The 12,437-nt window shown below is 44.7% G+C and overlaps 1 protein-coding gene across 2 annotated transcripts in view; it reads right to left on the minus strand.

Annotated features, from left to right (window-relative positions):
* LOC126353355 (facilitated trehalose transporter Tret1-like) overlaps window positions 1-12,437 on the minus strand; it is a 308,377-nt gene that overhangs the window by 36,658 nt on the left and 259,282 nt on the right. For both annotated transcript variants that reach the window (XM_050002757.1, XM_050002758.1), the window contains exon 2: window positions 643-796. In XM_050002757.1, the coding sequence (XP_049858714.1) occupies window positions 643-718 (76 nt within the window). In that variant the 5' untranslated portion in view covers window positions 719-796. The remainder of the gene's footprint in view (window positions 1-642; window positions 797-12,437) is intronic.

Raw genomic sequence — 12,437 nt, forward strand, 5'->3', positions numbered from 1 at the left:
TGAGTACTGCACGAGCGTTTGGAATCTCCATCAGGTCGGATTGAGGGAGGACATGGAAGCAATTCAGATTTGTTACTGGCAGGTTTGATCATCACGCGAGTGTTACGGAAATGCTTCAGGAACTCAGGTGGGAGACTCTAGAGGAAAGGAGGCGTTCTTTTCGTGAATCGCTACTGAGGAGATTTAGAGAACCAGCATTAGAGGCTGACTGCAGTACAATTTTACTGCCGCGGAAAGACCACAAAGGTAAGATAAGAGAGATTAGGGCTCGTACAGAGGGATATAGGCAGTCATTTTTCCCTCGTTCTGTTTGGGAGTCGAATAGGGAGAGAAGATGCTAGTTGTGGTACGAGGTACCCTCTGCCACGCGCCGTATGGTGGGCTGCGGAGTATGTATGTAGATGTAGATGTAGATGTAGATGTAGTAAAAGCCTAGAGGAGGACTGTATCCGGCAGTGGATGTCAGATGGCTAAAGACAATGAACAGCTGAATTAACGATAACGGTCTTCATAAACATCTTGAGTTGGCTGAATGGCCACATAGCCAAAAACAAAATGAAGAAAATAAAATCCATATCCCCACGAGAGGAATGTGACATTCGTGTCCCTGGAACGAGTGACGGAGTATGCAGACGGACTCACCGATTGTGGCGGCGGCCACCTGCTGCCAGTGGATGCGGTCCTTGACGGGGGCCGAGCCCTCAACCCGCTTCGCCATGCTGCCGTGTGAAGACGTCAGCGGCCCGTGGTCGCTGCAGGTGCCGTCTCACGGCCTGTTCCAGAGTGACTGCCGGGCCTGCGCAACCAACATACACACACGCACTTAACTACCTGCTGTCCAGTTGAACAACCTAGCAAGCTCTAATCAGCTAAAGAAAGCAAGCGATGTACAGCATTGCTGGCTGAGAAATTCCACGCCGTTTGGTCAGCTGTTTAATCGACCGAATCACCGTCGAAAGTGTCACACGCTCTCACTTCACGAAACACTGCAAAAGGTAGTTGGAACTTAATCCAGGACAATAGCGCTAAATCTGGTGATAAGGCACCTTACGCTACAGCTTTCCTCTCCTTGCCAGCCAAACACTAGTTGTAAACATTTCTTACACCACTCGCATTACACTCGCTAACCTACAGTCGAACACCATCCTACAGGTGTCCATTAACTAAGTCGAATACAGGGGCAGGTTTCATTAAGTAAGACTTCACAGACATTCAACAATCAATGCCCACATTTTGCTACAGTAAAAAAGACAACGCACTGCCGTTTAACTAGAAAGATGTATAGAAAATTTTGGGCCGCATAATAAAAGACATTGGTTTGGGTACAACGAGGATTTATTCAGCGATGTCGTTCCCTTGTAGCTCAGCATAGCTTGTCCAAAGATTTACCTGTGAGTTAATGTAATCCCAGAAGTGCAATTCTGGATGGCCTCTTTGGTTGCTATTACAAAGAATTAAATGGCGGCATTGTATTCAAGTACGTCCATTTAAATTAAACACACGCAACACGGCTGTTGGCACGATAAAGAAATCGGGGCTCATAAGCACGTAGACAGTCGTTATTCTCTCGCTCCATTTGCCAATGGACTAGGAAAGAATATGACTAGTATTGTACAATCATCATTTTAATAATATTATGGCTCAAAAGAAGGAATTAATGCTTTTAGGGTGGTAATATTAAACCTGTTATTATTGAACTAGTGTGTGTAGTGTCTCTGTTTGTATGTCTGTGAAGGACATTATCAATTTCCAGAGCGGCTTCCACTACTCACACAGCGTACGTAATTTAGTACACGTAGGCAAGTTACTCTTGTCGTGTAGAAGCAGCTGCCGACACCGACTGTCGCCTGTAGAATTCTTGAAATGTAAGAGAAAGAAAACCTCTATACGATCTTCTCGAATTGGGATACAACCATTCACATTTCGTCATTCGATATTGTCTGTGAGTAAACTGAGTTCGTTTTACCAGAGAAAGCTTCCTCTCTGCTTTTGACCGTGTTATTGAAGCACGTTCTACTAAGATAGACCACCAAATGTTTGGAATCCGATACAAGTTTGTCGTACATCACAGTTCATCACAGAATCTTTAGATCAAAAGCAAATACGCAAAATTACCTTTGAAATGCATCAGACTGTATTATGGACGTTACTTAACTCCACATTAATCACATTATTACATATCGCTTTTGAATCTCAAAAAACCCTAATTGTACAATATGGGGGGTAGCAGTGATTGTTTGTCCGCAGTTCGTGGTCGTCCGGTAGCGTTCTCGCTTCCCAAGCCCGGGTTCCCGTGTTCGATTCCCGGCGGGGTCAGGGATTTTCTCTGCCTCGTGATGACTGGGTGTTGTGTGTTGTCCTTAGGTTAGTTAGGTTTAAGTAGTTCTAAGTTCTAGGGGACTGATGACGATCGATGTTAAGTCGCATAGTGCTCAGAGCCATTTCAACCATTTTTTGAGCAATGATTGTTTCAATGTCCTCTCGTTATCCTCTGTTGCAACGAAGTCAGGTCACATACCGATTTTCTTACCTTTCTTCGCCCACCCTGAAGAAGCGCTAAGTCAGGGAATAAAAATTTCGCTCGCGCAGAAGAAACGTGCCACCTCGCGATATTTGTTAACTTTCAACCATATATAATACGCTTCTCGATTCCTGACCGCTATTAAGAGACGACGGCTGTTATAGTATCGGTACAAGTTTGTCTCTGTCAGGGGTAGATTTTAGAGTACGTTTGCACACCGTGTGGTAAACTGAAAAACGAAAGTAACTGTCAAATAGTGTGTCGCTGCTAAGCAATATAGCTCAAAGAAACTTGGGTCACGCATAGATATAACTGTTACAGTACAGGACAGAAGGTAACTAAAAGAAATACGGGATGAGACGAACAGAAATGATACTTTTATACGAAGACAACAATAACAGTGAAGTCACCAAGATTTATGATAATCTTCTGAACATTTCAAAAGGCAGGACATATATCGTAACACATGAAGATGGTATCTGTTCTCTGGGACATGTCCGAAGGAGCAGATACCATCTTCATATAGATAAGACTTACCGGCCAATGATCTTCTTCAGTGCGGATGCACTCAATTTGTCCGAAATCTTACGGGAATCAGTAGACTGACTGCCACGAGTAATGAGTATATGTAGTGTGTGGACAGTAAGTTGGGAATGTGGGTCTTAGGGGAGCGTGCCAGAGATAACGTCCCTGCAGTCACATTATCATCTGTGTCCTCGGTCGCTTAGACGGATAGAGCCTCTGCCATATAAACAGGAGCTCCCGGGTTCGAGTCCCGGTTGGGACACACATTTTCAACTGTCCCCGTTCATATTTATCAAACCCTGTAAGCAGCTAAAAGTCGGAATTTCATTGTAATTTCATGTTTTTAACAGGCTATGTGCTCAGCACGGAGGGCGATGCATTCATTGCAGCGTGCTCCCATGCTGGCCACAAGCTCCATAAGGAGTTCTTGTGGTAGGGCAGTTCCACTTTTCCGCCAGTGCGGTTAACAATTGCTGGATGCTTCATGGGTATGAGTCGTAATACTCTCCCGACGGATCCCACGGACGTTCAGTGAGATTTGAATCGGGGGAACGGACAGGCTCCTCCATTCACCGAATATTCTCTCGTTCCAAGAGCGACTCCACGTGCGCTGCTCGATGCGGTCTCTACCACTTAAACTTCGACAGGGCATTGCATTGCTTTATCATCACACCAAAACAACAATCCACATCTTATATCCTAAACTCGTACATCGACCTTTCTTCCTAGTTATTTGAGTCACAATGGGGGAGCTAAGTAAAATGTGATCGCTCAAGAGGCACCTGTCATTTCAGCAATTGTATCTGGAGTCCACGCGAATATTACGGCAATGAAATTGTATTCAGGAAGGCTCAGACAACTACTTGGTCATTCTTGTTCAAGCGTATTTTTGAATGGTGCCTTCATGAAGGTCCTTATTCTCTGAGACTCGCCAAAGGCCAGTAGCTTCCCAGTGAGTATACTGTTCCGTTTCGTTGTTTATCCGAGCTTGGAAAACAAACCAAAATACAACTTCAGCTACAAATAATGTAAAATAAGACCGAGAACATATCGCCGGTATAGAATAAATCATTAACAATTTGTGTTTATTTCTGGTTACTGCACAAGAAGTGCTAATCGGTGCTCTACTCATCGCTAGAGTAACCATCTCATTTTCATTAGTGTAACCGCATTCTTTCGTGATAGCCGGGTACCGTTATGCAGTCAACCAAGTCGTTGAATGTAGTATACTTCTATGTGTTGCACAAAATTGAGTCTTGGTCAAAACGTGACAATAAAAGGCTTCACTAACAATTAAAATAATTCTAATGTATGTACTTATTACTTAAAGCTATGTCCGCCCCCGGTAGATGAATTCCAATCCTAAGGGCCCGGGTTCGATTCCCGGCTGGGTCGGAGATTTTTCTCCGCTCAGGGACTGGATGTTCTGTTGTCCAAATCATCATCATTTCATCCCCATCGACGCGCAAGTCGCCGAAGTGGCGTCAAATCGAAAGACTTGCACCCGACGAACGGTGTACCCGATGGGAGGCCCTAGTCACACGACGAGTTAAAGCTATCACACTGATTTAAATTGTTCCTTTTCTTCTGTCGCACTTAGGTGTACATTCCACTTTTAATTCTAGTTAAGAAGAGTGGTGTGTCTCGGTTCTTAATGCTATAGTGACAGACTATGAATCCACAGGTTATGGGAACAATCCACGATCATTCCTAGGAATTTAATCTGTCAACTATTACCTCTTCGCCTCTAGCAACGTTTATTAATGAGAAAAATGCCTTGTATCACCGGAATTCGGAGACCACGTTGAACTATAGGACCCACTACAATGTTATGGTATCGAACAGTCGGAGGAAGGCAAGGGCACACCAGCTCCTGTAGGAGCACGCCTAGTAAAACAGTGTGGTGTTCAAACCAACCTTCAACTTTATTACAGCATTTAATCAAGAGTAATCTAACAGAATTCAGACTTCTATAAAGATGATAAAGCCCGAGTATTTCTTGTTTTTCTTTTCTATTCCTGCTGGCATTGTTATTTTGACATCTGGGGATTCTTTGCTATTGAGCAAGAGAGTAGGTTTGAGTGCAGACGGTCTTACTGTCCTGAGGTACAGTGTTTAGGCCACAGGACTGACGTTCAAGAGGAGTATGAGTCCAATCAAGGTCCGCATGCCAAAATGTGGGCTTTACTTGACGTCTGTCTCGAACGACGTCGTGTCTCATTCATGGCAACACCAGAGATGTCTTTATTTATTGATTTCTTTTTTCTGCAGACAATTTGATGGATATGTTACCATCTCTGGCTTCCCATACAATCGTTTCCCTCAACGACTCCCTCAGCTACCACGGAAGTAATTCTTTGATATCTTAACACACGTCATCCTGTAATATCATCTGCTGTTCTAATTGATGTTTTTCTCGTTTTATTCAGTGGCTTTGCGGAGAACTCCATTTCATTCCAGACCACTTACTTTCAGCACCCTTATGTAACGCCACACCTGAAATTGTTTGATTCTCTTCTCTTACCGTTTTCAAACAGTTCATGATTAACTTCCATGCTGTGGTGTGCTCCAGGCATACATTTTCAGAAATATCTTCCTCAAATTAAGAGTCCCGTCTGATACTGAACTACGTACACGAAAGGAAGACCGCAGATAGCCGGGAGCGCTGTTCTGGCGTTCAGCTATGACGTGCAAATCACTGCTGACGGTACCGTAGCTACATGAGTGGAAATAATAGTCCTCCACAGGGCTGCAGCAACACAGGCATTACGAAAGAGACATACATAAAATCGAGTTATGCAATGGACTGCAATGGAACCTGCATCAGTGTCACTTTAGCTATAAACATTTTTCTTTTGTCGCACGGACCACAGAACCATTCTTTTTGGGCAAGGAACGCTGTGTTGCCAGCGCTAGCCTGCATCATACTCCCTCGTGTTCCGTTCGGCATGTAACGTTTTGCTTCCAAGGTAGCTAAGTTCCTCATTGAACAACCCCTAATTTCAATCTTAAGTTTGCCGCCAAAATCATTTCTATTTATTCTCATTACTTTCGTTTACCTACGGTATATTCGAATTCCATATTTCGTGCTCTCGTGACTGTTAATTACATTCAAAAAATCCCGTAAATCTGCCTTACTTTATCTGAGAATAGGAATGCCATCGATGACTCTTCTCACTGACATAATTTTACAACGATTTTAATTTCCCTGCTGAGATCTTATGTTATTTCCATCCTTGCTTCTTCAACGTACTGGCTGAACAGTAGGGGAAAAGGAGACATCCCAGCCTTTTTCAATCACAATTTCTCTCTATTGTCTTTCCATTTTTACTGTTACCACTTCGTTCGTGTACATCATGAGCAATTTTACGCTCAAAGAAAGAAACAATTTCAACCAGGATGCTTAGTAAAATAAGTACTTCTTTTAGCAATAACGGCCAGATTCCAGCTCTAGCTTATTTTCAAGTGCAACCGAGAATGTAGAGCCGGAAAACATCCATAGACAACTGTTTACAGTAGAGCTAGGTCTACTGGGTGTCTCAAGATAATGTGGCCCGTACCCATTTGAAACTTTATCTCACTTTAATTAAAGAAAATCAAAGTAATTACTTGCGGGTTCTACACTCCTGGAAATGGAAAAAAGAACACATTGACACCGGTGTGTCAGACCCACCATACTTGCTCCGGACACTGCGAGAGGGCTGTACAAGCAATGATCACACGCACGGCACAGCGGACACACCAGGAACCGCGGTGTTGGCCGTCGAATGGCGCTAGCTGCGCAGCATTTGTGCACCGCCGCCTCAGTGTCAGCCAGTTTGCCGTGGCATACGGAGCTCCATCGCAGTCTTTAACACTGGCAGCATGCCGCGACAGCGTGGACGTGAACCGTATGTGCAGTTGACGGACTTTGAGCGAGGGCGTATAGTGGGCATGCGGGATGCCGGGTGGACGTACCGCCGAATTGCTCAACACGTGGCGCGTGAGGTCTCCACAGTACATCGATGTTGTCGCCAGTGGTCGGCGGAAGGTGCACGCGCCCGTCGACCTGGGACCGGACCGCAGCGACGCACGGATACACGCCAAGACTGTAGGATCCTACGCAGTGCCGTAGGGGACCGCACCGCCACTTCCCAGCAAATTAGGGACACTGTTGCTCCTGGGGTATCGGCGAGGACCATTCGCAACCGTCTCCATGAAGCTGGGCTACGGTCCCGCACACCGTTAGGCCGTCTTCCGCTCACGCCCCAACATCGTGCAGCCCGCCTCCAGTGGTGTCGCGACAGGCGTGAATGGAGGGATGAATGGAGACGTGTCGTCTTCAGCGATGAGAGTCGCTTCTGCCTTGGTGCCAATGATGGTCGTATGCGTATTTGGCGCCGTGCAGGTGAGCGCCACAATCAGGACTGCATACGACCGAGGCACACAGAGCCAACACCCGGCATCATGGTGTGGGGAGCGATCTCTTACACTGGCCATACACCTCTGGTGATCGTCGAGGGGACACTGAATAGTGAACGGTACATCCAAACCGTCATCGAACTCATCGTTCTACCATTCCTAGACCGGCAAGGGAACTTGCTGTTCCAACAGGACAATGCACGTCCGCATGTATCCTGTGCCACCCAACGTGCTCTAGAAGGTGTAAGTCAACTACCCTGGCCAGCAAGATCTCCGGATCTGTCCCCCATTGAGCATGTTTGGGACTGGATGAAGCGTCGTCTCACGCGGTCTGCAGGTCCAGCACGAACGCTGGTCCAACTGAGGCGCCATGTGGAAATGGCATGGCAAGCCGTTCCGCAGGACTACATCCAGCATCTCTACGATCGTCTCCATGGGAGAATAGCTGCCTGCATTGCTGCGAAAGGTGGATATACACTGTACAAGTGCCGACATTGTGCATGCTCTGTTGCCCGTGTCTATGTGCCTGTGGTTCTGTCAGTGTGATCATGTGATGTATCTGACCCCAGGAATGTGTCAATAAAGTTTCCCCTTCCTGGGACAATGAATTCACGGTGTTGTTATTTCAATTTCCAGGAGTGTAATTGAGAAGGCATTAGAAAACAGCAACGCATTTATTCACTTCGGGACTCGAAGCAAACCTGCCGTTACCGTTTAAACAAGGAAATTTTCTGCTAAAGTGTTACTGGAAAACGGACAATGAGAGTGAGGTTATAGGACCTTGGAGAGTTGAATTTCAACACCACCAGCCCCATGGTTAATGATCACAAGAGACAGAAACGAGTTTGAAGTCGATGGAGCTGTGTTTGGTGTGAAGAAGAGACGTAGTGGACAAAAGAGACGTTCATCAAACAACTAAAGTGTTTCTGTTGCATCTTCGGCAGAACTCAGACCCCTTAAACGACCGTGAGACAATCCTCTCTTGAGATTAGGATCATCAAAACCACAAAACCAGTGTTGAAGTTATTTTCTGGGCTCAGATACGGAAGCCATACATACCGAAACTTATCCATGCTCTGAGAGACGATCATACCTATAGGTGAACTGAATTTTGTGAGTGTTTCACCAAATGAGAAGAACATGAAATTTTCCTCAACCTAGCTCTTTGATTGGATGAAGCGTCTTTGAAACTTAACGGAAGAATCATCCACCATAATTGCATATTCTAGGCTCACGAAAATCTATCCGTAATAGAAGCAGGGCTTGTTAATGACCAGGAGTACTCGTCCGGCTTGGTCTGCTGTTAAGAAGGTTGAAAATGGAAATGAGCGTGTGGTATTGTTGGCCGCCAGGCCCCATCCGTGGAAGTTCGACCGCCAAGTGCAAGTCTTATTTCAGTCGACCCCACATTGGACAACTTGCGTGCCGGTGATGAGGATGAACTGACGATGGGGACAACACAACATCCAGTCCACGAGTGGAGAAAATCTTCAACCATGGCGAGAACCGAACCCAAGCTCGGTGCATGGAACCACTCAGCTAAGCAGGCAGATTCCAGAGCGTTAGTGCTACTGTTTTCTTTCAGTAGAAGTGCACGTGACCCTTATGTGAAATGTTGCACACGATAACTAAAGATCTTAAAGCCGTTTCTAGCAATGAAAATCATTACTTTCGACACGATAGGGTGCCCCTCACTTTCAACTTAATGTGAAGGAATTTCTTAGTCGATCATTCCTTTCTGGTTTAGATAGGACGAAGAAGAAGTGCTGTGGAATATCAGGCTCCATCTCCGGGTTCAACCCCTTTAAACCTTTGTTTTTCTGTGGTACTGCCAAGAACACAGTGACGCCACAAAACCACAAACTGTCGATATCTAGGAAAGAAAATTGAGCACATGTGCTATACTATTCGGTTACGAATAATGCAATTAGTATGTCGCCAAGTTCAAAGCGTTGTCGATCCTACGTTTCGGTGGAAGGTGAACATTTTGAACATATACCACACCTTACTCCCTAAACCTTGATGTACGCGACACCAAAACTTTTTCATTTCTGTTTGTCTTAAGATGAACAAAAACAGCATCGACCGCAAGATACCTTTGTTTTTGTGGTTATTGGTTTCGGTCTGTTTTTGCCATCCTCAGACCTCATACCATGATGGTAGGCGGTGGCGGTGAACGGAGCAGGTGTTACGATTCCAAGAACGTCAGCTGTTCAGCTGCTTTGAGGCGTTGACGTTCGTGCAGTCGTAACACCTGCTCCGATCACCGCCACCGCCTACCATCATGGTATGAGGTCTGAGGATGGTCAAAAACTGACCGAAAGCGATAACCACAAAATTAAACGTTTCTTGTGGTCGAGGCTGTTTACGTTCATTTTAAAGTACTAAGAAACCGCTGTTCTCCAAGCGAAATTTTCTCAGAAATTATCTACCTGTCTTTATTTAAATGGTAGTCGGTTTAGGCACGCCTTGTGTTACACACGTATATGCGGGAAAATGTTCAGCTGTCCTGCCAATGAGTCCAAGGCTCAACCCCTAGGGCATGAAAAATCCTTCTCAAAAATTTGCATCAAATAGTTGGGAGCACTCGGGAAAAGTATACAAAGGAATCAAACTTGAAGACAATATCTACTAGAGGAAGAGGAAATAGGTGAATATGATATTGAGGTACGATACGGCTAGATGAACTTGACAGAGCGCTGAAAGACTTGGTCGAAACAAGGCCCTTGGGGTAGACGACATTCTGACAGAACTATTGACATCCGTGGGATATATAAGTTAGGGGAAAAACATTCAAACTTCAAGACGAATGTTGTAATTCCAACTCCAAATTACACAAGTGCTGACAAATGTGAATATTACCATGCCATAAGTTGAATAAGTCATGGGTGCAAAATAGTGATTCGAACTATCTACATATAAATCGGAAAATGGTGGACGCGTACCTCAGGGTAGATCAGTTTTGGTTCTGCAGAAATGGAAGAACAAGCGAAGGAATACTAACCGTACACCTAAACTTAGGAAGTAGATACACATAGCATTTTGCGATTTAGAGAAAACTTACGACAGTATTAACCGGAATACACTCTTTGAGATAATGAAGAGAGTAGGGATAAAATAAAGGGAGCGAAAAGTTACCTGTAACTTCTACGGAAACGAGACTGCAGTTAGAAGTGTCGAATAGCATCAAAGGGAATCAGCAGTTGAGTACGGAGTGTAGTTGTATTGAATCGCGTTCCCAGTGTTATTTGACCTGTAAACAGAACAAGTAGGAGAAAGAAGTAGGACAAAGGTAACTGAATATAGTCGGAGTAAATCAGAATACGACGGGAAAATGAGCCATTAAAAGCACTTGGTAAGTTTTGCTGTTTGGGCAGCAAAATAACTATCGGTGGCCGAAGTAGAGAGGATATAGAATGAAGACTGAAAAAAAACAAGAGAACCATTCGTGGTGAAGAGAAATTTATTACCTGCAAAAGTAAGTTTAAGGCTTAGGAAGTGATTTCTGATTGTATATGTGGCGATAAACAGTTCGTCCAAGAAGAGAATAGAAGCAACTGAAATGTTGTGTTACAGACGAATACTGATTATTGGACAATTAATGTGGAGATAAGTGAGTAGCAAAGGGACTTACCATTTTGCGTCAAGCAATACTAACTAAGCAACAGAGGAAAGTGTAAGGGTAAAAGCAGCAAAGGGGAAGTTTGATTAAAGTAAGCAAATTCATATCTGTAAATTGTAGAAATTACGAAGAGGGGAAGACGCCTGCAGACGATAAAGAGTCGTGGAGAGCTGCTAAGATTTTAGATTTTAAGACCACACGACAACCTTGGAAAGGAAACTTCGTGGTTGATTAAAACCACGTGCTGGAATTTTAGTTTTCGCCGGGAAGTGCTCTACCGACTGAGCTAACCAAGCGCAACTCAACGCCAACCACCCTCAGAGCCTTAATTCCGCCTTTACCTCTCTCCTACCTTGCACACTTCACAGACGCTCTACTGCCTAACTTTCGGGATGAGCACTGCTAGAAGACAGGATATTGCGCACACGTGGCTGTGCCAGAATGGAAACACTGCAACGCAATATGCGTTGATATGAAAATATCTGGGAGATTGAAACTATGTGCTCTATGGGGACTCGAACTTGGGACCCCTCCCTTTCGGACTCAAGTGCACTACATACAGAGCTACCCTAACAGTTTTACTTACTCCAGAACCTTCGTTCTGACAATTACAGCTGTGACTGTGGGTATTGCTTGAGTCGTTTTTCAATAGCTCAGTAGGCAGAGCACCTGGCAGTGAAAGACAAAGCTCCCATAAATTCTCCCACTCTAAGGCCAGGGTGCAGCAACCGTGATATATTTTCTGTAGGGAAAAGTAATCTAGCTTACAAAAAGGTTCAAATGTCTCTGAGCACTATGGGACTTAACTTCTGAGGTCATCAGTCCCCTAGAACTTCGAACTACTTAAACCTAACTAACCTAAGGACATCACACACATCCATGCCCGAGGCAAACCTAGCTTACAAAAATAGCACACCATTTGTAAAGAAAGTTTCTAATATGAAGATTTTATTGCCTTGACCAGGAGTATCTACGCTGTATTATTAGTTTCGACAAAACTAAGCTGCCATTTTCAGATGTACAGCCTACGGATTGTGAAATCATACTGTGTGATAAACAATACGTTCGTTTCTGTACCATAGTAACGGACTCAAGAGAGCGGAACATTAAAAAATATAGCTGTGCCTTCATGGGAAGACAGAGTCATACGTGATTTCCCTAAATCGCTTCAGGGAAATGCCGGGATGGTTCCTTTCAAAGGGCACGGCCGACTTCCTTCCCCGTCCTTCCCTAATCCGATGAGACCGATACCTCGCAGTCTGGTCTCCTTCCCGAAAACCAACCAACCAACCAACCGAGTCGTACAAGTACGACACATGAAGAAGTGCCGCAAGTGTCTGACTTGGTTACCGCCAACTCTCTTTTCCT

The sequence above is a fragment of the Schistocerca gregaria genome, chromosome 1, assembly GCF_023897955.1.
Source record: "Schistocerca gregaria isolate iqSchGreg1 chromosome 1, iqSchGreg1.2, whole genome shotgun sequence".
Taxonomy (NCBI): Eukaryota; Metazoa; Arthropoda; class Insecta; order Orthoptera; family Acrididae; genus Schistocerca; species Schistocerca gregaria.